Consider the following 23,213-nt stretch of genomic DNA (forward strand, 5'->3'; position numbering starts at 1 on the left):
AATGTTTTGGTTTTAGGCTCGAACTTCGGATTCCAAACCAATCGATCATCTGAAGAATTCTCGAAATCAGATTCAGAATAAGGCTCAAAACTCGGAAAAAGCAGACGAAAATGTTCCGAAGACTCAAAACGCATCAAGAAAACGGAATAGAGGAGGCCACAGAGGACGTCAAAAAAGCCAGAAATCCGACGGAGATGGCTTAAAGAAGCTATCAGGAGAACTGGGAGCAATGAAACTGAAACAGGAGACTGTAGCAGAGGGGCAGGTTGAAAAACCTCCGATCGATGATGCAAATAGGCTACGTGGAGCTATGAGAAAAAGGGATGGAGCTAGAAGAAATACTGTCAAAGATAATAAAAATGGTACGCAAAATGAAACGGTACTATTTTTTGACCTAGAAATTTCAAAATTGATTCATTTACAGACGGAAGCGGGTCCAGTTGTTGCCAAGCCAGAAATCAATCCAAAAAAGAGAAGATATTGGAGATTTTCGAATAAAAACGACGGAGAGATCAAAAAGAAGACCTCCGATTAATAATGAAAATTCAAAACAATGACTCTGCTTTAACTCTGTTCCTGTTGTGTCTCATAAAAATATAAAATCAGCTTATTTGAATTCAAAATTTCATTCATATATGTTCTTTAAAAGTAGCGATAAAATGAGGCAAAATATAGAAATCACAAAAACTGGGGGGAATTGGCAAATGAGGTCCCTGAATACTGTACCACACTTTTTTTTTCAAAATCACAAAATTCTGAGAAGTTGGGAAGGTTAAAATGAAAATAAATATATACAAGAAGGAGAAAAAATTATGCGAAAATTCTAAAATTTCTAAAGAAAACCTAGTGCATTGTGGGTTTGAATTCTTGGAATTGAGAAGTGGATACTGATAGTGGGGTATGACTGCTGCTCTCACTGCTTCGTGGTCCATCGTTGTTGGAGGTGACTTCGTTGACCTGGCACACTGGTTAATGGGAAAATGTGGAAGAAACACTAGAGTTTTCTAGGTAACAGATGAGGAAATAGGAATTTTACTGTTCACGCTCTAGTACGTGTTTTTTCAAGCTCAAAATAGTGATTTTTCCGGAATTTTCAGCGAATTATTGTCATTTTTGAAGTTTCTTGCAAAATTTCTTCTGATAAAAAATGTTGCAATTCGAATTTAAGAGCTAATTTCAATATTGAAAGTTTGAAAAAAAAATTCCTGTTTGAAACAGTTTCCAAAGGTTGAACCTTTTTTATCTCGTCTACTGAACTTAATCTGTTTGTCCACCCACTACAGTACACCCTTCGCTCTACAAACCTGCGTATCATCCCCATCATCACCGTTTGGGATGTGCTGCTTGATGGATGAGTGAAGTTCATACGGTAGTCCGTTCAAGTTGGCCAAATTGAACAAGGCAAGGAATTGAACGTTGTCGTCTTCTTGTTGGGAGAGGTGCTGGAATCGAATAATTTTCGTAATACGGGTTGAAAATGGCGCAAAATTTGAATAGCTACAAAACATAGTAAATTTCAATGGATAAAGCTATTACTTTCGGAGTATACTAAACAAGAATAGAGCTTCAATTTTTTAATTGGCGATTTTTTTGTGAAAATTCATCCAAATGAGATAAAGCACTTCAAACTGTCATGACTCTGAATTTTGACGCTTGGTATATCTCATCAGGATTTAATTTTTACAAAAAAGTTGTCAACTACAAAATTGAAGCACTAGTTTTGTTAAGTATACTCTATAATTTTCAAAAAAAATTGAACAATTTAAAATTACTTTTTTAGGCATTTTGTCATTTCACTAATAATGGCTGGTACCAAGAAACTTACCTCAATACTTGGTAGCAACAATAAAATCTTGCTAATCCTCATAGACGTTTGAACGGAAGAAAAATGACGATGTTGATGTTGAACATGTTGATAGAGTGCTTCAATGTACTTATCACGAACACGTTTCACATGAGCACGACCCTCTTCGGATAGGCGGCGGTCTGAAAGAAAGGGATGTTCATTTTGATTCGATTTGTCTCGTTTTCTGTGAGAGGTATTGAAATATGGTCAACTGATAAAATTTTCAACATGATTTCAAAAATAGTTTGTTAGTTGACCACTTTTTGTTATCTACTACAGGAACTGAGATAAATTGAATCAAAAATTGGCAACAAACATTTCCCTGTTTCAAATAGCTATGAAGAACACTTGGGATCTCATTTGCTTTGCTTGTTCATTCGTATCCCGAAATCTAAACAAAACAAAACTCACGAGCTCGAAACAAAATGAGTGCTTTGAGAATGACGAATTCTCCCTCATCCATGTCCATATCTCTCATTGGGATCACCAAATCCTCCATCAAATGTTCGCTGAGTATTCGGAAATAATGATTGCATCCCGGGTCCAGCTGTTTTTGGAGCTCTTTGTCTCTGGGGTACCAGCTTCCGTTTACTAGAGCTACACCATCACAGCCGGCTTTGAAGGTCTGCAAATCTATCTTTATCTTGGTTACTGTAAAAGATATCAAATTTTGGTCAACCGATAAAATATTTCTGATACTATTTTAAACATTTTATCAGTGGACAACGTTTCGATATCTTTTAAAGAAAATGAGGTAAATTGGTTTAAAGTTAATGAATCAAAATGTTCTGTTCCAGTTAGCACATAACTTTGGTATGTTATTGGTTTCGTCAGTTAATCGTCTAGTAATTTTTCTCTTGATCCCGGTTACTCACCTTATACGTATGACACAGCCAATTCACTGAAACGACTCGATTCCTTAACAGTGTGAACTGATCGGAATGCGAGAGTTCTTGATAGTCCTTCATGATTTTTGCATAGTCCAGACAGAGAACGAACGATCGACACCATGCGATATGAACGTCTTCTAGGGTGGTTAGACGTTCTAGGGCGAGCCAGCGGGGCTGAAAATGGGGTTTAGGTAGAGATTTTGAGATAAATTGAATTAGTCGAAATTATTTTACAGTTTTGTGAAATTGGGAAAATAGGAATTTCAACAGGAGTTTTCAGTTTTCCTTTGAGCTCAAGCGTCTCGATGTCTAATAAAGATTTTAAAAAATTGTCAACTAATAAAATGTTTATCATGATATCACCAACACTTATGTACTTTGCAGATTTTTTAGATTTTTAATAAACATTTTGAGCAAAATCTTACAAAACAGTTCTCAACCATCGACATAAATCAATAAAATTTCGAAGTCCTCAAAGACGGTTATTTTCATTTAAAATCAGAAAAAAATCAGGATTTTATGGAGCAAGACTATGCATTTTTTGAGTGACGGTATACAGTAATCGATGCTTACCTTGTTGTTGATACCGTACCCCTTTGCACTTTTGGCTCGCTGCGACCATGAGCTCAGTTTGGAAAGCATTTTTGAAAATTTTTCAAAAGTTCCTTAAAGGTGGGGGACAGGAGATTTTACGGGGGATTTTCGGGGCCAGAGTATGCATTCTACCGTGACGGTGTACAACGCTTAATGTCACTCTGCGTACAGCTGTCGTCCTCGCCTTTATGTATGCAATCCGACGGCCGCTTTCTCTTTGCCCGTGTAGCTCAGTCGGTAGCGGCGCCGCACCCTCAATCCTCGCCCTCACAAGTTCAACTCCTCGAGGGGCATCTTTGAACGAAATTTCGAGAACATTATTTTTTTCATGTCCCCCCACCTTTAAGGGACCAAAATTTCAAGATACCGTATTTCCTCTAATAGAAGCCCATGGGACTCTATTCTTCAACCTCTCTCTCTCTCTCTCAGGGTGGGCTTCTTTTAGAGGGTGGGCTTCTATTTTTCAATGACTAATTTTCAAAAAAATTTTGTTCAAAAAAATCAGAAATTTGGCAATTCGGAAGTTAAGAATTTTGAACTTCGAGGTTTTTTTTTTAATTCGAAGTATTCATTCTGCAATTCTAAACTTCAAAATTTGGAATTTATGAAATTCTGAGATTCCAGAATCTCAAAATTCAAAATTCAGCAATTCTGAAGATCAGAAATTGAGTAATTTTCAAGTTCTGAAATATACCAGTTCCAAAAATTATGAAATTTTTAATCACCGTATTTTCTCTAATAAACGCCCATGGACTTCTATTAGAGGTGGGCTTCTATTAGAGGAAATACGGTAACTGTATCTAATTTTACTATCTCAGTTGCCTTATTTCAAATAGAAATTTTCGAATCTTTTCAATCCTGGACTGCTTCAACCACCCGAAAAAGATCTTACCGGTGTCCTCTTTGCTACAACTCCAGGCTGTCGAAACGCCGCTTCAATCGTAACATCCACTCGACACAACTGATCAAACTCCATGCTCATAAAATCACAATTCTCATCGATTAAATTATCAGTGGCTCTTTCCAAATCGATCAAATATCTGACCAGCGGTACGTGAGACTGAGCATGTGATGCGGATTGTTCGACGACGGGCGGAACGGATTGATCTCGCATTATTAGGTTTTCCGAGAATGATCTACTGACAATTCCAGGGATATTTTGATAGTTGAATGAGGTCGTTGTGGGTGTTTGAGATGTTGAAGTGGAGGGGATGGAAATTGGCTGAAACTTTTGTAGTTGTGGAAAATATCTCACAATTATAGATGATGCCTCTAGATGCAATTATGGGAATTTTGAAGCATAAATTTTTTGGGTTTGTGAAATATCTCTGACCGAGTTTCTCTTGGTTCCTATAAGAGATATAAAAAGTAGCTAACTGACGAAATGCTAATCATAAAATCAGAAATATTTTATCAGTTGACCGCTTTTCGATATCTTTCATAAGAACCATGATACATTGCCTAAAAGTTGAATACACCATTACCGTAGCCGAAGTTGGATATGTTGGTGATCCACTCTCGTCATCTTTCGGATTCTTCTTATGCTTATCTCTTTCCGACTGCACCGCTCTCGCGTCCATCCCAACTGTGAAGCACTTTCTCAGACGACACGCTCGACACCGATTGCGGTACTCCTGGACTATCAAACATTTTCCACCAAATCGACATACATAGTCTCGTTGTTCCCAGATACTGAAAAATGAAAAATCACGGATCATATACCGATTATGTGAGTTATTCGATTTGATTTGAAAAAGAGGTCGTGAAACGGCGAATTCGTGAATTTCGATAACATTCATTTTGTTTTGTGTAAAAGATATCAAATTATAGTCAACTGATAAGTATTCATCATAATATCAGAAATTTTTGTCAGTTGATTGCTTCTTGATATCTTTATCTTTTTGATTCAGTTTTTGAAATGATAGTCATAAACAATACAAAATAAAATACACTAAATTCCAAGGTGTATAATATTTGTTTGAAACAGGAACTTTTGAGGCTCCGCCCGCAAAAGTGCCACCTAACTTAGACTCAATTTATCTCGATTCCTATGAGAGATATCAAAAAGTGATCAACGGACAAAATGTTTATCACACTATCAGTAACTTTTTATCAGTTGACAACTTTTCGATATCTCTTACAGAAGCCGGGATAAATTGGTTCAAAGGTCCTTACCTCCTTCTAAAGAATCCTTTACATCCATTACACGCAATGGTCCCATAGTGACGTCCAGCTCGTGAATCACCACAAACCCGACATTTCATTCCGGTGAACTCTGAAAGATTGGAACACATTAAATTGGTCAAAATTAATTCACAGTTTTGTGAAATTGGTAAAATAGGAATTTTACAGAACATTTCTGTACCACGCGATTGATCTTTGAGCACAATTAATTCGGTTCCTAGAAGAGATACCAAAAATCTGTCAACTGATAAAATTTTATCATATTGTCAAAAATATTTTTGTCAGTTGATCACTTTTTGATATCTCTTATAGGAACTGAGATAATTGAGCTCAAACTGCAGAGATACCTTACCTTCAGCTTTAATCAAATACTCAAACTTTTTCTCCAGCATCCTGACAACAGTACACAACACAAAATACACAGACTAGACTAATTTTGTCCTCCGAATACGCAAAATGGCGATTATTCTGACCTGTTTTGTTTCTATATACATACACTTGATTGCGCAGCGTTTCTCACTTTTCCCCGTTTGCTTCTCTGGCGTCTCTACGGGGGAATACTCTCTCGTCAGACGGGGGAATCCCCCCGGCAAGTTGATCTTTTGATATTGGCCTGTCCAATGAAACAGAAACAGGTGTAATACATTTGTATTGTTGTAATCTAATTCTTGTTATATTGGGCGGAAAGCAGTGTGCATATAGCATATAGTAGACTGTATTTAGGAGGAAAAGCGGGACGGGGAGTCTTCAAAAATTTGAAAAAGAGACCAAAAGATCAAATTTTGGACCCTTTAGATGTTATCTATATTAGTGGGGAATACCCCTTTATTTGACCTTTAAAGGCGCAGATACAGATAATAGTAAATGATAAAACCATATAGGTCATGCACGTGAAGGAGAGGTGACCCTTGTAATAGAAGGGTCCTAAAAATCCAGAAAAATGGAAATATTTGAAAACGGATTTCAAGAAAAGATGCTTTTTATTAAAAATTTTTAAGGCTCTTTGATACCTACTGAGCTACGGTGGAAAAATTCTACAGTTTCATGATTTCAACAAAAATACACAAAACTTTTTATTTTGTTTAGTTTGAAGTTGTAATATCTTTTTCTAGATTATTCGAACGATGGTGTGTCTGAAAGCGCCACGACAACAATGTACTGTATGAACACTAATAACTTTACATCATCATGTCAAAATGCATACTGTAACTCCGAAAAAACTCAAAAAAATCTCTTACGGCTTCCTAATTTGTTAAGGTTTTCAAAAACTTTTCGTTTTTATTTATCCCAATTAAAAGACCTCCCACATTGAAGCTGAATCGAAGATTGGTTTTTTTCCGTTTTAATGAAAAACAAGAGATCATTTGGCGCGTATCAAAACTAATGACAGAAAAGCACAATTATAGAAAACTTGAATCGGAAAAATGTTTGATTATCAAACTAATACATTGAGAACTAGATTCTTGTATCCATTAACAAATTAAAGTGAATTATTGCTCTGTGATAAAATACGGTAGTTTGCTCTTGCTCCTATTAATCTGCCTTTGAGAAGGGCCCCAGTCAAGAGTGTAATAAAGTCCATCATTAGATTGAGAATACAATTTGGAAATGAAACAGAAAACTTTCAAAAAATTTCAGACTAAACATCCTAATATTTTTTTTTTGTCAGGAATTAACATTTCGTGTTTAGATATCAAAATGCGATTTCATAATTGGTATTCGTATTGCATTTGAAAAGTAAAATTTAAAAAAGAAAACACTGTTTTTGTAAGTCGAATTCGTCGAATAAAGTCTACAGTAGTTTAAACATTAAACTTGTAAATAAAACAGAAAAATTTCGAAAAAAATTAGGCTAAATAGCCTAGAACATTGTTAGAAAGTGAAATTCAATGTTTTAGAACTGGGATATAAAAATGTACTGTTAAAAATGCACATTAAACCGTTTCGTTAAACCGTTCATGAATTGTTTAAAAAAGTCTTTCAAGCAGATGGACTAAATGTAAAAGGCACCGGCTGAGCTACGCGTTAGTTTTCTTCCATGGACGATGTATCATAATGAGTGACAGAAAATCACAATTATAGAAAACTTAAATCGGATTTTTTTTCTCAAATATCACGTATTTGGAATTCCAAATTGGAAAACTAGATTTTTGAGTGTTTACTAAAAAGTTAGTCGGTTAACGTCTAACAAGTTCACAATAAGGTTAAGAACAAAATTTGAAAATGAAACAGAATACTTGAAACAGATAATGTTTTGGCTAATCAGCCTAGAACATTTTCAGAAACTAACATTCCATGTTTCACAAGTGGGATATGAAAATGCGCCGTTAAAAATGCATATTAGAGTATTTAATCGGTAATATAACTAAAAATTGCGTTTCTCGAAATCCGGCCCTTTCAGAAAAATTACTGTTTTTGAGACCACAAGAAGTTAGTGGAAATATTGTGGATATCAGTGAAGGATTTGCAACAGGGTTCGTCCAAAACATCCGAAAACTTTGCTGCCCCCTTTAAACCTATTTTTGTGAAAGAAAAAATTAGGTTTCACTTGTATGTTATGAGTTTCACTTGTATGTTCCGCTTTAATGGTGTTCTGTTTAAAAGTTGAAAATCTGGAAAAACAGATTTCTAAAATTTTGCTGTTGCAATATTTTGATTTGCATGGGTTTTCCAAAATTTATATGATTACATTGGCAACGGAGTAAAAAATTCCCATAATCCTTACATTTTTAAAGAATCGGTTTTTCAAAGTTTCGAAACTTATATTTTTAGACCCATTTTTTTGAACTTGAAGTTTGTATGGGTTTCTAAACGGAATTCATTTTTCAAGAAACCTATCAGCTTTGACATCAATTACCTCAGTTTCTGTGAAAGATATCAAAAAACGATCAACTAATGAAATGTGTGTAGTTTTATGATAAACATTTCATCAATTAACGAAATCTTGATATCTCTTTAAGGGACCGAGATAATTGAGCTCAACTTTCAAGTATGGGTTAGAGCATTTAGTTCTGTCTACAGCGTATCTGAAGTCTGATCTATGATTTCATTTCTGATACATCATTAAACCACGTGGCTTTTTGTTTGAATACCTAAAGGTTTTATTTGGTTAGTGACAGAGGTTACAAAACTTGAATTGGCTGTGTAACCATAATTGGTTGATAAACATGTTGCTCTTTTTTCTATTTGCTCAAGAAATGCGATTTTTTTCGTCGGAAAAGTGCAAACTACTGGTTTTGTATTTTGGAAAAAAGTAGATGGAAGGGGTCAGGGGCTAATTTAAAAGGTAAATAAAAATACTGAATTAAAAAAATCAGTTTCATTTATGTTTTTTTATAAATTTAATTAATTTTTCTGTATTACTGTAGATGTTGGATGACGATTGATAAATTGAACTAAAAACTAACCACTTTGCATATTCGCCATTGAGTTCGGTATGTCCAGCAAGCCTTCTTCGGTTTTGGGATTCAAAAATTCCACAGATCTCGGGACGATACAAATGGGCGGAGCTTGAGCGACTGATGCCGCTATGGCTCTGTCAGCTGATGACATTTGGGCCGCGCCGGCCGCCGTGACCACTCCTTTCAGGGTTGATGTGCATGCTTGGGAGTCGGATGACAGGATCGAGTCGGTCACTGAAAAATTATAATGATGATTTGATTTTTGTTTCAATTTTTTCGTACAAGTTCGTCCAAATGAGATACACCGCTTGGCAGGACCCTAGACTCTATCACATCGTTGGCTTCAAGCGCTACATCTCATTTAGACGAATTTGTACAAAAACTAATCAATTACAAACTTGAAGCTCTGTTTTTGTTTAGTGTGCTTCAAAATATTTTTGAAAAATCGAACAATTTTGAACCACTTTTGTAGCGCATCAAAGTTGACTATTTTTTACAGAAAATTTAAAATGTGCATTTTTCACTTTTATGACACAATATCTTCTGAAAGTTTTACAGTTTCACGATTTCACAAAGAACGCACGATACGTTTTATTTTAGTTCGATGATGTAGCTTCTTTGCAACTATCTAGTTTGTTTCAGTGAAATCAGATAAATTCAGAACGGAATAATAACAATTTCATCATCCGTTTTATGTTAATAATTTGAAACAGAAGAATACGAAATTCGCTGCTAGGTTTTGAACTTATGTACCTTCCAATAATGAAGGAACGTCCTTTTAAACCAATTCATTTCAAGGGGAGAAAAGTTCGGTTTCACTTGTATCATATGATATTTTGGTGCCATTCATTTTTTAGTCACTCTTGGACATAAATACTTTTCAAGCCGCTATCAGTACAATAATTTCACAGAATTTTTCTTTCAAAATCCTAGTAAGCTAAAGCGGTGACTGAATCACTATTACCAGGAACCTTTTAAAAAATAAATGAATACTTGGAAACAGAAAAACTTTCACAAAAAAAATTTTCATTATTTTTATTAATTTTTTTCTACTTCAAAAACTAGAAATTAGATGTTCCAATTGTTCAAATTGCTGATTCTTTGTAACTACTTTTGAGAAATTATTTAACTAAACAACTTTTTTTGCATTTTCAACGAATTTCGATATTTCTTGAATTATTGAAAAAAGAAACCACTTTGATACCTAGGTTTTTAATCTGCACGACTTCACCCAATTAAAGGGGGACTCCGACCAAAAATTTTTATTGCATTAAAATGTGTTAAAAGTTATCTATTTTCCGAGAATTATTGCGAAAAAATTCAAAAAAAAATCCGAAATTCCCAAAAAACGCCGTTGAAAAGGAAGAAAATTCAAAAAAAGGTGCCGCCGGGGGACGAGGATTTTCAGTGAGAAACCACGGCAGCGGGCGCCTTTCCTATGTGGCAAATTTTCCGGATTTTTTTTCAATTTCATGTCCGGCAGGTAAAAAACGTAAAAAACCACTGTCGGCGACTTGAAAAAAGGCTGTCAGGTGCCGTGGCCTAGGTTTCTCACTGAAAATCCTCGTCCCCCGGCGGCACCTTTTTTTGAATTTTCGTCCTTTTCAACGCCGTTTTTCGGGGATTTCGGATTTTTTTTTTTGAATTTTTTCGCAATAATTCTCGGAAAATAGATAAATTTTAACACATTTTAATGCAATAAAAATTTCTGGTCAGAGTCCCCCTTTAAACTTTTTTCATAGAAAAGCAAATTTGTGAACAATTTGGATCATAAAAAATTATGTTTTTGAAAACTCACAATCTAATGGCATTACCGGCGGCGAGAGTTTGGGTCGTTTCCGCGCTGGCTCCAGTGCCGATGACGTGTTCGGACGGCGATGCGTAGTGGAAACCGATGGTGAGCCGTTGTGGCTGAAAATGTGAAATTTTTAGATGAGAATGTGGATGTTGGATATGTTTTTTAGGAAATTTTAGACAATATGAAAATGCCCGTCTCAAATAATCTAGAATAACGATTAGATAGTTTATAATAGCGATTATTGCAATCTGAGAGCTCCGAAGTTGCGTAAATTTCTATAAACTTTCTATAAAATGATTTTTAGATTAAGATTCCTACCAGTCGGTTTGAGCCCCCTGCCGGGGGCGCAACCTCCTGGTTTTGTTTACTTTATCTTACATTTGAATTCCTAATTTCAGAAATTCCCACTTTCCGTGTGTCCGAAATTTCCAAGTTTCTTTATTTTCAAAAGTTATATTTTCCCGATATCGGAATTTTTGAATACCGCACAATAGATGCCCACATGTAGAATCTCTTGTTATTTTCTAGAATGTTCCTGGATTTTCTGATTACTGATCGTTAGGGTTTCTGAAATTCAGATGACATGAAGCGCTCGGCAGTCCATGACTACATACCACACACCACTATAGGAGTCCCACGTCCCTTTGAGTTATTCAAGTAAATGTCCAAGACGGACACACAGACACACACACAGAAAAGTTTCCTTAGTAAGAAGTAGATATCAGGATATGGATTTTGGAAGTTTGGGAAAAAACCTGTTAAAATTGTTAAGCGATTAATCTTTCCGCCCTCTTATGATTATATTTTTTCTTGATTTACCAAAATTCTCAGTATGAATAAATCGGTGTTACCAATGTTACCAAGAACATGGTGGAACGGCAACAGCAAACAATTTTTCGTCGTATTTTGAGCTACACAGCTCAAAAACCAGATTACTGTGACCTCATGGTAATATGAATAATTTTAATGAGGGACGATTTCAGAGTACTGATTTTTAGATTAGGACGATTATTTTGAAGTTTGTGGGAAGATCTCGAAATTAGGTTTTTCTTAAAAACTAAATCTGTTTCAGATAAGTCATAATGAAGAACTTTTGAAATGAACGTATTAATATAATTGTAAGAGGAAAAATCGAGAATATTTCGAAGAACTGATTTTTAGATGCGGGATGTGGATTCTGGAAGTTTGAAACAATTGATAGGGTTTAGAATTTTATATTTTTTAATAATATTTTACCAGTTTCAACTAATTCATAATTAGAGACGTTAAGGGAAGCATGCAATCAGATGCTCTTTATCAGTAGGAATAATCCCGCATTTTTACAAAAAATTGTTAATGAAGATCCAATTTGTTCAGTATAGCCCTAAATTTTCAGACAATTCGAAAAATTCTGGAGAAGTTTTTCAGGACGTCTTTAAAATTGACAAAGTCCACACAAAAACCAGAATATCAAAATCTTAGCAATAAGATATTGAAAACAATTAGAGTAAATGACTATAGGGAAACAGAAAAATTTTGATACAAAAGAATAGTTAAAAACTTCAATACCAAATCAATGCAACCAAAAAACCAAAACCATATTTAAAAAATTTTTATAACTAAAAAATCTCCGTTTTCCTACTGATCAGGGCACAAGTTGACCTCGTGTATGTGTGTGTCTATTCCCCTACATGTTTTCTCTATTTCTCACTTTTTTTTTCAAAAATCTACTCCCTTTAATTCCAACACTGTCTCTTTTCACTGCGCAAGTTCAAACGTTCAAAATTGACGATCCGATCGGTGAGAGAGTGTGGAGAATTGAGAGAGCGCAGAGAAGATGAAAAATTCGAGAGAGTGTCACGTGACGAAGAGATTCAGATGTGCAAAGGGATTCATGAAGAATCGTGTATGTTAACACCGAAATGTCTCCCCGATATGGAGATTAGACAACTAGGTGATCAAACTATGATGATTTATTTTTGGGTACTTTTGAATCTTTGATATTTTGGAATTGAAAAGTAAAGAATAAGTTTTTCAAAAAATTATTCAGTTTCATGAAGGTTCTATTAGTTTTTGCAGAAAATTTGGATTTTATTAAAGGTGGGGGGACAGGAGATTTTTCGTAGTTTTTTTGTAGCTAGGTTATGCATTCTACCGTCACGGTGTACAACACTTAATGTCACTCTGCGTACATCTGTCGTCCTCGCCTTTATGTATGCAATCGAACGTGCACTTTCTCTTTGCCCGCATGGCTCAGTCGGTAGCGGCGCCGCACCCTCAATCATCGCCCTCACAAGTTCATCTCCTCGAGGGGCATCTTTGAACGGAATTTCGAGAACATTATTTTTTTCATGTCCCCCCCCCCCACCTTTAAGTAAACGTATTGAAACTCAAAAGTTTAAAAGCTTCTTCAGTCTTATGGTCCCTTACAATGGGTTTTTGAATTTTTTCGATTTCTCAAAGATAAAAGTGTTTCACAGTTTCGCTCAACAACGCCTGCAAATATAAGAACTCTGAATTGGAATTGTCAAAGACTTGAAAAAAATTAACGACTCTCGAATTAGAAAATTTCGAGCTCAAAGCGAAATAGTATATTTTTTTCGAAAATTGGAAAAAATTGAGAAAGTTTACATAGGAAATTTAAAAATTTACAGGGATTCAAGAAAAAAGTTTGGAGAACTGTCTAAAATTGTAGAAAGTTTTTTTTCAGGGAATTTCAAAAATGTCAAATTTTGATAAATATAGAATCTTACAGTTTCACTAAATTCAGATAAAGTTTCTATAAATAGGGTGAAACATTCCGGTGTGTAGCAAACATGAGCGGAATAAAATTTTTTGAAAATCCGAAAGTAGGAATAAGGAATAAGGAACAAACATTGAAAATCAGGAATAAGGAAGAAGGAATAAGGAACAGAATTTCAAAAAAAACCGAATTTTTTTTCGCAATTTTCTGATAAAACATGTGAAAGAGGAATTTAGCCTTCATTAAACGACTTTTTAAATGGTAGTTTAGGTTTAGAAAGCGTTTTTCTAATTTTAAATGTTAAATTTAAAATTGTTCGAATTATCCGGAAGAATGAGAAAAAATCAGGAATAAGGAATAAAAATTAAATAATCCGGAAGAAGGAATAAGGAATAAGAAATTCCGCTCAGGTCTGGTGTGTAGTTTAGGGAACTATGATTAATTCCGAAAAAAATAGATTAGAAAAATGATAAAATTATTAGAAATGTCCAATCGGAAGCGTTAGAAACGAAATTTACAGATGGTGAGCGGTGAAATTTTGCTTAATTTTGTAAAAATATGTAGATTCACATTTATCAATCTTTTTTTCAAATTGGAACTTTTCAGAACATAATGAAACATCAATGTGCAGTAGTAGAACTGTAAGTTCGACCGTATTTTTTAGTTTTTCAGCTACGCGGTTATGGAAACTCAATAAAGAGGTCTCATTGGAACAAAAAGAAGTGGAAGTTAGCGGATTTTTCAGATTCGAAATTAAGTTTTGTGAAAAATTCTTCGGGATTTTGAAAATTGATGTCCAATTCTGACAGAAAGCCAAATTACAGTTAAATCCTATCGAAATAGAAAAAGCAACATTTTTTCATTGATATCTTCCAAGGAAGTCAAACCTAAACTTCTAGAACTTGCAAATTTTTCTATAACATCATTGAAACAGGACATTTTTTTTGGAAAAATCGGAAAATCGAAGACTAGATTCTAGTTTAACCTTCTTGCGAGAATCATGGAAAAAGTGGAAAATGATAAAAAGGAATTTCAAAATTTCAGGTTTTTTTGTTGGTATTTTAACACTTCAAAACTAACAAATCTAGGAAAAGCGGGTTGAATTATTGCCTAGACATATTGCAAGTTTATCAATTTCCTATGAACTCTTTGAAACGGTAATTTTGTTTTTTTTTTTCTTCAAATTTCTATGAATTATCAGAAACTTGACATTTGATTCAGCAGTATAGTGCCATACAAAAATGTCATTTTTTGGATTTTTTTTGCAATAGAAATTTGTGATTTTCAGTTCTAACGATCCAATGATTTATTAATCTTTAATTGCCCAAAAAGTTACATAACTAGAAAAGAAATCTAATTGAAACAGTAGGAAATTTAAAAAGAATTAAAATGTCAGCAACATTTTTATAGAGACAATCGAAACAAAACCCGACACACACACACACACACACAAAATACACATAATCAGTGTAAAACTCTTTTTTTCGAAGAGAGAGAGAGAGAAAGAGAAAGAGAGAAAGAGAAAGAGAGAGGGAGAGAGAGAGGGGGAGAGAGAGAGAGAGAGAGAGAGAGAGAAAAGTGGAAACTTTTCGTCCTTTCGTCTTGCCCCGAGACGGTTTGTTTGTACAACTTTGCGACGAGAGACAATTTTGTAAAAGAGACGCAGATAGCGAGAGAATCAGAAGATCAAAATGAGAAGACATTCCACGTGGGGACGGTCAATAGGAGGTCAGGATCTTTGGTCGATTTTGAATTGCCGCCGCTAGGAATGAAAAAAAGTTTTATAGGATCAGAAAAATAGAAAATACACAAAGACCTTGGTTTGTTGGACAGACTGAGAGGGGTACTAAAGTTTGCACTGAACAAAATAAAAAAATAATCCAGAGAAGAAAGTGATATCACTTGTTGAGGAGGAATCAATAGTCGACTGGCTACGCAGTCAGATCACTAGAAGAATAGAGAGGAAATACCAGTTGGAGAATGGAAAAAGTGACGATGTTTTTTGTGGAAAATGTCGGAGATCGAAATTTACAAACCAGTGCAAGCAATATTAAGGTTAGGTCCACCTCAATTTTATGACAAACTTGAAATAGCAAATTTTTTGGGAGGTTAGTATTTTTGGATTTTGAAAATTGGGAAACCTCGCCCAATAAAAATCATAGCATCGTACAACGAAAATTAGCCAGTTTAATGGTGAAACTGGAACATGACTTTTTTTGGAGCGAAAGTACGTAATTTGTCGTACTTTTTGGACACTCCAGCTTGCGCCACCGTTGCTCAGCTTGTAGCAACGCTCGCAAGCTCAACTCCATGAGGAATAGAGTTTCAGGAAAAACGTAATTTAAAGTCCCTGAACCTTTTTCTGAATTTTTAGATTTATATGAAAGAAAATCGAAAAGCTACTAAGCCTAACGAAACTGAACTGAACGAATAAAACTGAATAAAACATTTAGAAATCGTCCAATTCTTGAAAAAAAAAACCGAATCTTCTAAAATTGTTGATTTTTGAACCGTTTTCTGATGGAACATTCTGGAACTATGTATTTTGAAAAGCTCAATTTTTATTCATTATTACGGTAACCCAAGTTTGAAGATCTCTGGAACGTTTTTTTTTCAGACAAAATCCGCAATAAAATTAGTATTTGATATCACTAGGCTAAATTTACGAGCTTGATGAAATATTGGATTTATAACAAGACATTTTTTCCAAGTTTCAAATTGTTATAATGAAGATTCGGTCTTGTTTTATAGTAGTCATGTTTTCGGATAATAAGTTTAAAAAACAAGTTAGGGTTTTGTTAAGAAAAAATGCGCCAATTGGATACGATAGTGATAATATTAGTGGTCCCTCGTTAGCATCATCGAAGCAATAGTTGTTCCCAAACAGTCACATTGAAAATAAGGTTTCTAAAACAGAGAAAAAAATCAGAAAGATTAACGCTCAAAAAACATAGGTTACCGTAGCTGCGCTAATAGAACCTCATCTTATACTTATCATTTGAGCTCAATTATCTCAGTTCCTATAAAAGATAGCAAGAATCTGTCAATTGATAAAAAAAAGGGATATCATGATAGAAATATAATCAGTTCATATATTTTTGTAACTCTTACAAGAACCGAGTTAATTGAGCTCAATGTGCAAGTGACGTTCTTTTAGAACATTAGTTAGTAAATGAAACCAATTATTTTCTGCAAAAAAATGTGATTCTACTGGAGTGAACTCGAAGCTATATCTTCATGAAAAAGTTGGATAAGTAAAAGTTTCGAGAACAGTTTGGAGAGTAGCAACCGCGTAGCTCAGTGGTGCTATAACTTGCAAACATAAATTGCTGTAGACGTTTTCTTTTAATGGTTTTTTGACCTAGTTTCCAAAGAGTCTATGAATTTTTCCAAAGATTTACAGTTTCAGAGAGGCATTTTCTGGGTGATGAACATTTGAGTTTAATGGGTGTATGTTGAAAATAAAAAGCTCAAATAAAAGTGACCCTTCTATTACATGTTTCAAACCTACATTCATAGTTACAGTTTACATTCATAGTTACAGTTTAAGAAACATGAAATGGGGGATCCTGTCATGAAAACTTTTAACTTTTCAGAATATTGATAACTAAAGAGGGATACATTGCTTATTAATTTCAGTACCGTTTTGCAACACCATCACATTAAACTTCATCTAATAGTAGTGCCCCTTACCGTCCCATTTGAACCAATTTATCTCGTTTTCTGAAAAAAAAAAGTAAAAATCTTGAAAAATAGCTAACTGACAAAATATTCATCACAATTTCAAATATATTTTGTTATTTTACTACTTTTTGATACCTCTTACAGTAACCGAGTTAAATTTGGTAAATATTAGGAGGCACTTTTATTTGCAGTTTTTGCTAAAAAAGTTTTTTTTAAAACTAATTATTTTGAGATTTATGACAGAATGATAGTAATAAACTTGTCATCATGAAATACATTTCCCACAGTGAGAAATTAAAATATTGAAACCGAAGTTTTTCTTAATAACGATTTTTTTTTTCAATCTTTTCATTCAACGAAATCATCTTTGAATGCCGCAGTCAGTTAAATACATACGAAGTTATCAAATATGAGAAGCAGTTAAAAACATTTTTTTTTCATAAATTTCGGTTTCAGGTTCTTCATTAGAATTTAAGATTTTTCAACTAATTAATGAATAGGCATCTTGAATAAATCACTTTAAAAATCGTTTGGTCCCTCGTACCTCTAGTTCAGAAAATTTTCTCATTTTCATTATATCTTTCATATTTTTCTCATTAAAAATGAAGATTACATTCTTGCACGTCTCTTTAAAATATTTCTGTGTTCCTCATCACCTAATCAGTGATAACTGATCAGACATCTGAGATTATGGACAGAGACTACCGTATCTGCAAGAAAAGGTGTCATGTTGCATCACGTGGTTCTTGGCTTCGGCTATTTATGAGGAGAAGATGATGACCCCGTGATTAAGAAAAAAAAGAAAAAGAGAGAGAGAGAGAGAGGGAGAGAGGGGAGAAAAATGACCGAAATTCTGATGATGTTGCAGATGACCAGATGTCTTATAGGGCAAGGTACAAAATACGGAATGTATCCTTTACACTACAAAAATTCGCACTGCAACCTGATTTTGTTCAATGGAGCGCGATTCATGACATAAGCGAAGCAATAAGAAACAATTCAGAAGGAGAGATTACGAATTTTTGGAAACATAATTTTTTTTTTGAAAAATTTCATATCTGGAAAAATTTATAAAAATTGTTGGATTTCTCGGAAAAATTTTAGAAAATTTGGATAATTTCGTTTTAAAGTACAACGGACAAAAAAATCTTATTCATTTTTTTACTATATATTCTTCATAAAATTTACTAAAAATTTATGGAACAGAAAAAAAAGTTATGGACTAGAATTCGAGAAAAAAAATTCCAAAGTTGAAGCAGCGGTAGTGAAAAACTCACCGTGCAGAAGCCACTGTAATTATCTAATTTATCAAAGCAGATAATTAGGCGCCAAATTTGAAAAATCTATGTGATTGAATGCATGGAAAAGTCTATATCGAATAATCATACTAATCTAGAAAGTATACCGAAAATCTGACATGATGAATCTAGAACGATAGTGTTTGGTATTGTGAGAGCAAATTAAACATCTTTCTCACCAAAGTTTTGAAACGGGAAAAAAATACTGTGACTTTAAGCTCATATATCTCATTTCCTGTGAAAGATATCAAAAAGTTGTCAACTGATAAAATGTTAGTCATAATATCAAAAACATTTTAGCAGTTGACCACTTTTTGATGTAACTCACAGGAAATTTGCTATAGGGGCTCTAGTGTTTACGGTATACAGAAATTCCTAAAAAATCCTAAACATATCTGTTTTGACCCAATTTATCTTGATTCTTGTAAAACGTATCAAAAAGTGGTCAACCAATAAAATATTGCTGATATTATGAGCAACACTTTATCAGTTGACGACTTTTTCATATTTTTAACAGGAACCTAAAAAATTAGCTCAAAGTTATGAGTACTTACAATCCACAAATCCTTTGAATCATTGCAAAATCCATTTTGATCTCTGTGCGTTGATATGGGTAAATAATGAGTTGTCAAATAAACATTTTTGCACTTTCTCTCTTTTTTAGTCTCCTTTTATAAGTCGAGGGTGGTGATCAAAGAAACAGAAAGGACTCAATAAAACTTCAGTTTAGTCAGAAAAGCTTAGAAAAAAGAATCAAAAGATCATCTTCTTTTTTCAGACTCTTATTCATAAATATGTTTTTCTTACTACTATGTTAGATCACATTAGCAGGTCTCTCTCTCTCTCTCTCTCTCTCTCTCTCTCTCTCTCTCTCTCTCTCTATCTCTCTCTCCAGACTAATACACACACCATATTAAGATTATGTTCTCTATACGTTTATGTTTACATACGTAGCCAACAAAAATATCAGATTATCTTTTAAAATTCTGTGATTCTAACTAGAGAATAGTTATCAGGGGGCTCATGTCAAGCACAAACTGACCACACCACCTGTGACAGAAATCAGAAATATAGATCGAAAGATCAAAGAAAAGAGAGGAGAAACGAAGTATTGGGGGTGATCATGGAAACATAGAAAAATAGATGAGTTCGGTAGATAATTCTTGTTAGATTTTAAAAATTGAAGGTTTTGCGAGACAAAAGAAAAGAAGCGATACACAATGATCAGAATTCAGGAACTTGGAATTCGAAAAATGGTAATTTTTAAAAATGGAGAAAAAATATAAAATTAGAACCAAAACAGCCCTATCATATTAGCTAGATAATGGGTGGTAAAAAAACTTTTGGAAACCGAAAATGTTTTTTTCTGATTTTTCCTAAATATCTTCAAAATTTCCGGTGAAAACGGCACTGTTTCAACTATTCCGAAATTTTTAATAAGCAAAACTGAGAAATTTGCAGTTTTTGCGCAAAAGAAAGGATTATCATTTAAGAGTATATATACATGCAAAATTCGACTCTGCAAAAATGGAACATTTGAAATTTTTGAGAAAAGGGAACAAAGTTGATAATAAGAACATAAGAATGAATATGCAAATTTTGATTTTTAAACCGGAGCACAAATCATTAAAAAAATATATAAATGCAAAACTAGACTTTTTGAAATTGTAATTATTTTTTGAAAACTAAGAATTTTGATATTTTCTGTTTCCTATTGTCAATATTTCGCAAGTTATCATTTTGAAGTTTGATGATTATTCGAAGAATCCAAAAATTTAGAATCAGCGAAAATATAATACCGTAAAAACTCTATTAGATAGCCACCTAGGGGTGCCAGCCTCTAATATAGTGCCATCCCAGGGCATCTCCGAACAATAGAGTGCCAGCCCCTAATATTACGCCACTGCGGAGTTGATCTCACTGTGTAAAAGTTGAAGAATAACACAAAAATCATTTTTTGGTTTTCTAGCTTTTTTCAAGCTTAAAAAAGGTACTTTATTTGTCAAAAATGTTTCAGGATGATATCAAACTCCGATAGTCTCTAAAAAAGAAGTAGAAAAATCAAGAAAACCTCGAAAGTCATTTTAGAAAATTTAGAAAATTTAAAAAATCGAATCATTTTGTGATTAGTTTTAGTAGAAAGTGCCAGCCTCTAATTGAATGCCACCCCTGACCACCATCGAACAATAGAGTGCCATGGCTATCTAATAGAGTTTTTAAGGTATTTGAAGTTTTGAAAACCGGGAATAAAGTTAATAATGAAATAAAATGAATATGCGAAATTAGACTTTCTGAAACTGGGAAGATGTTCGAAAATCAATTTCAATGTTTCGACAAATTTTAAATGTTAAAGAAACTGTTCCGAAATTCGAAATGAGCGAAAATGAAAAATTTAAAGTTTTTGAAAAAGAAACCGTGAATCATGAGAACTGAAAAATGAATGCAGAATTAGACTTTTCGAAACCGGATTTTTTTCAACTTTCAGATTTTTCGAAAATATTTCTGACATTTTTCTTTATTTTTGAAAGTTTAGATATCCCGAAAATTTTCAAAATTTTAAAATTGTCGAATTTTAAAAATGTCACAATTTTCTCACTAAAGCTTTCCAATAGGTTTTTCGAGATACAAGTTGAAACTTTTAAAATATTTTCGAAACAGAGCCCAATAATGATTTGCGGCCTAAAAACTATTTTATTTCAGAGTGGACGAAAGTGACGAAAATAGTAACTATTTCGAAATTTGAAATAAGCGAGAACGGATAATTTACGGTTTTCGAAAAAAAAAGTCCCGATATTAAATATCAGATCTGAAAAATAAATATAAAACTAAAATTTTTGAAACTGAAATTCAAATATCAAATTTAAAAGATTTTGAAAAATTGAAGTTATCTATAGCTCGAAAAATTATCACTGTTTTATAGTTTCAATGTTTTTCGATCATTTTACTAACTTTGGTTATGAGTAGACAATTTTTTTTATTTTCTTTTCTTTTTTTTCAAATTTAGATTTTTCAAAATTATTTTCAACTTTTTCCATTCAAGATCTTTAAAAATTATATTTATGAATGATTTCTAAGGCTTAAAAATGCCGAATTTCGAAAAAATTACAAAAACTTAAGTTCAATTCACTTTTCAGTTGAATCTTGAGAAACGTTTTGATATGCCAAATCCCTTTAAAACTATATCTATGTTTCAAAACTTCCACAGTTTCACCCACTCAAAAAATGCAAGATGATGAGTTTTTGATTATGAAAATCCCAAAAATTTCTGTTTTCAAATCTGAATATTTCAGTCTGTCTATCATACTAGTGAGTACGAAGATTATCAGATATTATAGGAATCCCTATTTACCATATATTTTCACACGTTCCCTTCTTTTCTTAGAAAAAAAAATCTAGAGGGAATAAATAGATCAAAACACATAAAGTAGATTGTACCCTTCCTATATTTCAGAGAATTCCAACTAAAAACTGACCAGGAAAACGTCAGCACCTGCTCTTGATGTTGTCCCTTAATTGGGTTTCTAGAAATCCCCGAAGTGATCTTTCTTTTTTAAAATTGTTTGTTCAGCTGGTCCAAAATTATGACAACAAACTAGAGCATAGTTTTTATAGGGAACTGAAAACAGTAAAAATTTCAAAATTGGTAGAAATTTGATTTTCATCTTTTGCTTCATAAAAAATTCGAAGAAAAGTTGGAACACTAAACCTTGACAAAAATAAGATAAAATTTTTACAAGATTGTAGAAAACGACGTAGTTTTCAATTTTTTTAAATCAAAAACATCATGGTCCGTTTCTTTTTTTGAGAAATGACGAATTTTGAGATTTTTCCAAACTTAATTTTCAAAAAGTTTGAAGATGGCTCAGGAAACTCAACTTGTAAAAATTAGTCCACCATGGTGAAATTGTCTAGAAAACACACCAGGTTTATATCAAGCAATTCCTAGGTCATTCACGATGGTGGCCTAGGAAACTCAGCTCGCCAAAGTTAGGCCACTATGATAAATGGCCTGTAAAACATGTCAGATGAATGGCCTATAAAACATGTCAGATGTATGTTGGACCATTTTTGGACTACGGTGGCCAAAAAATCCCATTATACAATCTTTAAATTTCATAAAAAAACAATTTTGGTTAGAACATGTGTTATGCAAATTAGAGAAAAGTATGTATAGAACTTTCTGAGAACTTTGTGAAACAGACAAATTTGTACTTCTTTCATTGAATATAAAAAGCTTTCAGGAGATATGATTCGGTTGTAGACCAGTAGAATTATAGCCTAAAATTTGAAGATGACTGAGCTTCGCGGTCGAAAATGGCGCTTTTCAACTGCTGACATATGTTAAAAGGGTCCGGTAGTCAAAATACACCATTAAAAATTCGTCAAAATTGTGAAAAAATAGTTTTGTAAAACACCTTTTGAAATAAAACTAACCAGACTAGACGAAAAACATCAAAAGTGGGAAACAATAAAAAAAATTAGTGCCAAATTAGGAAAAAAGAGATGAAGCTAAAATTATCGAAACTTTGAAACATTAATTTACAATTAAAAAGACTCACTGATAATATTGTTGCATTTGTTGTAAATCATCCATTTTTAAAGTTTCTTTTTTCTGAAATTTCAAATATAAAAAAGAAAAAGGAAATATAAAAGGAAGCAAGAAGAAAGAAAAAAATGAGAAGAAGGCGAGATGAAAAAATAGGCAAAAATAAGAAGAAGGGCGTCAACTCAAAACCCCATTCAATTATTTTTTTTCTTGCTTGTTTTTTTTTCTTTTCTTTTTTTGGTCGGAAAAT

At 33.4% G+C, this 23,213-nt stretch overlaps 3 protein-coding genes across 3 annotated transcripts in view; 1 reads left to right on the forward strand and 2 right to left on the reverse strand.

Moving 5' to 3' along the window:
- Positions 1–535, forward strand: part of CBG22588 — a gene marked incomplete at both ends in the record, with an annotated part of 4,623 nt that extends 4,088 nt beyond the window's left edge. The window contains one exon of the mRNA XM_045244984.1: positions 17–535. Within this exon, the coding sequence (XP_045097606.1) occupies positions 17–535 (519 nt within the window). The remainder of the gene's footprint in view (positions 1–16) is intronic.
- Positions 536–843: 308 nt separating this feature from the next.
- On the reverse strand, positions 844–5,687 carry Cbr-nhr-34 (the record flags this gene model as incomplete). The annotated part of the gene is made up of 8 exons (XM_002632750.2): positions 844–957; positions 1,305–1,442; positions 1,826–1,986; positions 2,258–2,471; positions 2,722–2,910; positions 4,223–4,552; positions 4,815–5,022; positions 5,506–5,687. 8 exons carry the CDS (start codon positions 5,685–5,687, stop codon positions 844–846), a joined length of 1,536 nt encoding a protein of 511 aa, XP_002632796.2.
- A 3,229-nt stretch (positions 5,688–8,916) lies between these two features.
- Positions 8,917–23,011, reverse strand: CBG26271 (the record flags this gene model as incomplete). The annotated part of the gene is made up of 3 exons (XM_045244985.1): positions 8,917–9,149; positions 10,714–10,826; positions 22,977–23,011. 3 exons carry the CDS (start codon positions 23,009–23,011, stop codon positions 8,917–8,919), a joined length of 381 nt encoding a protein of 126 aa, XP_045100533.1.
- Between the last annotated feature and the right edge of the window lie 202 nt (positions 23,012–23,213).

The sequence above is a fragment of the Caenorhabditis briggsae genome (assembly GCF_000004555.2).
Source record: "Caenorhabditis briggsae complete genome, chrIV, whole genome shotgun sequence".
Lineage (NCBI taxonomy): Eukaryota > Metazoa > Nematoda > Chromadorea > Rhabditida > Rhabditidae > Caenorhabditis > Caenorhabditis briggsae.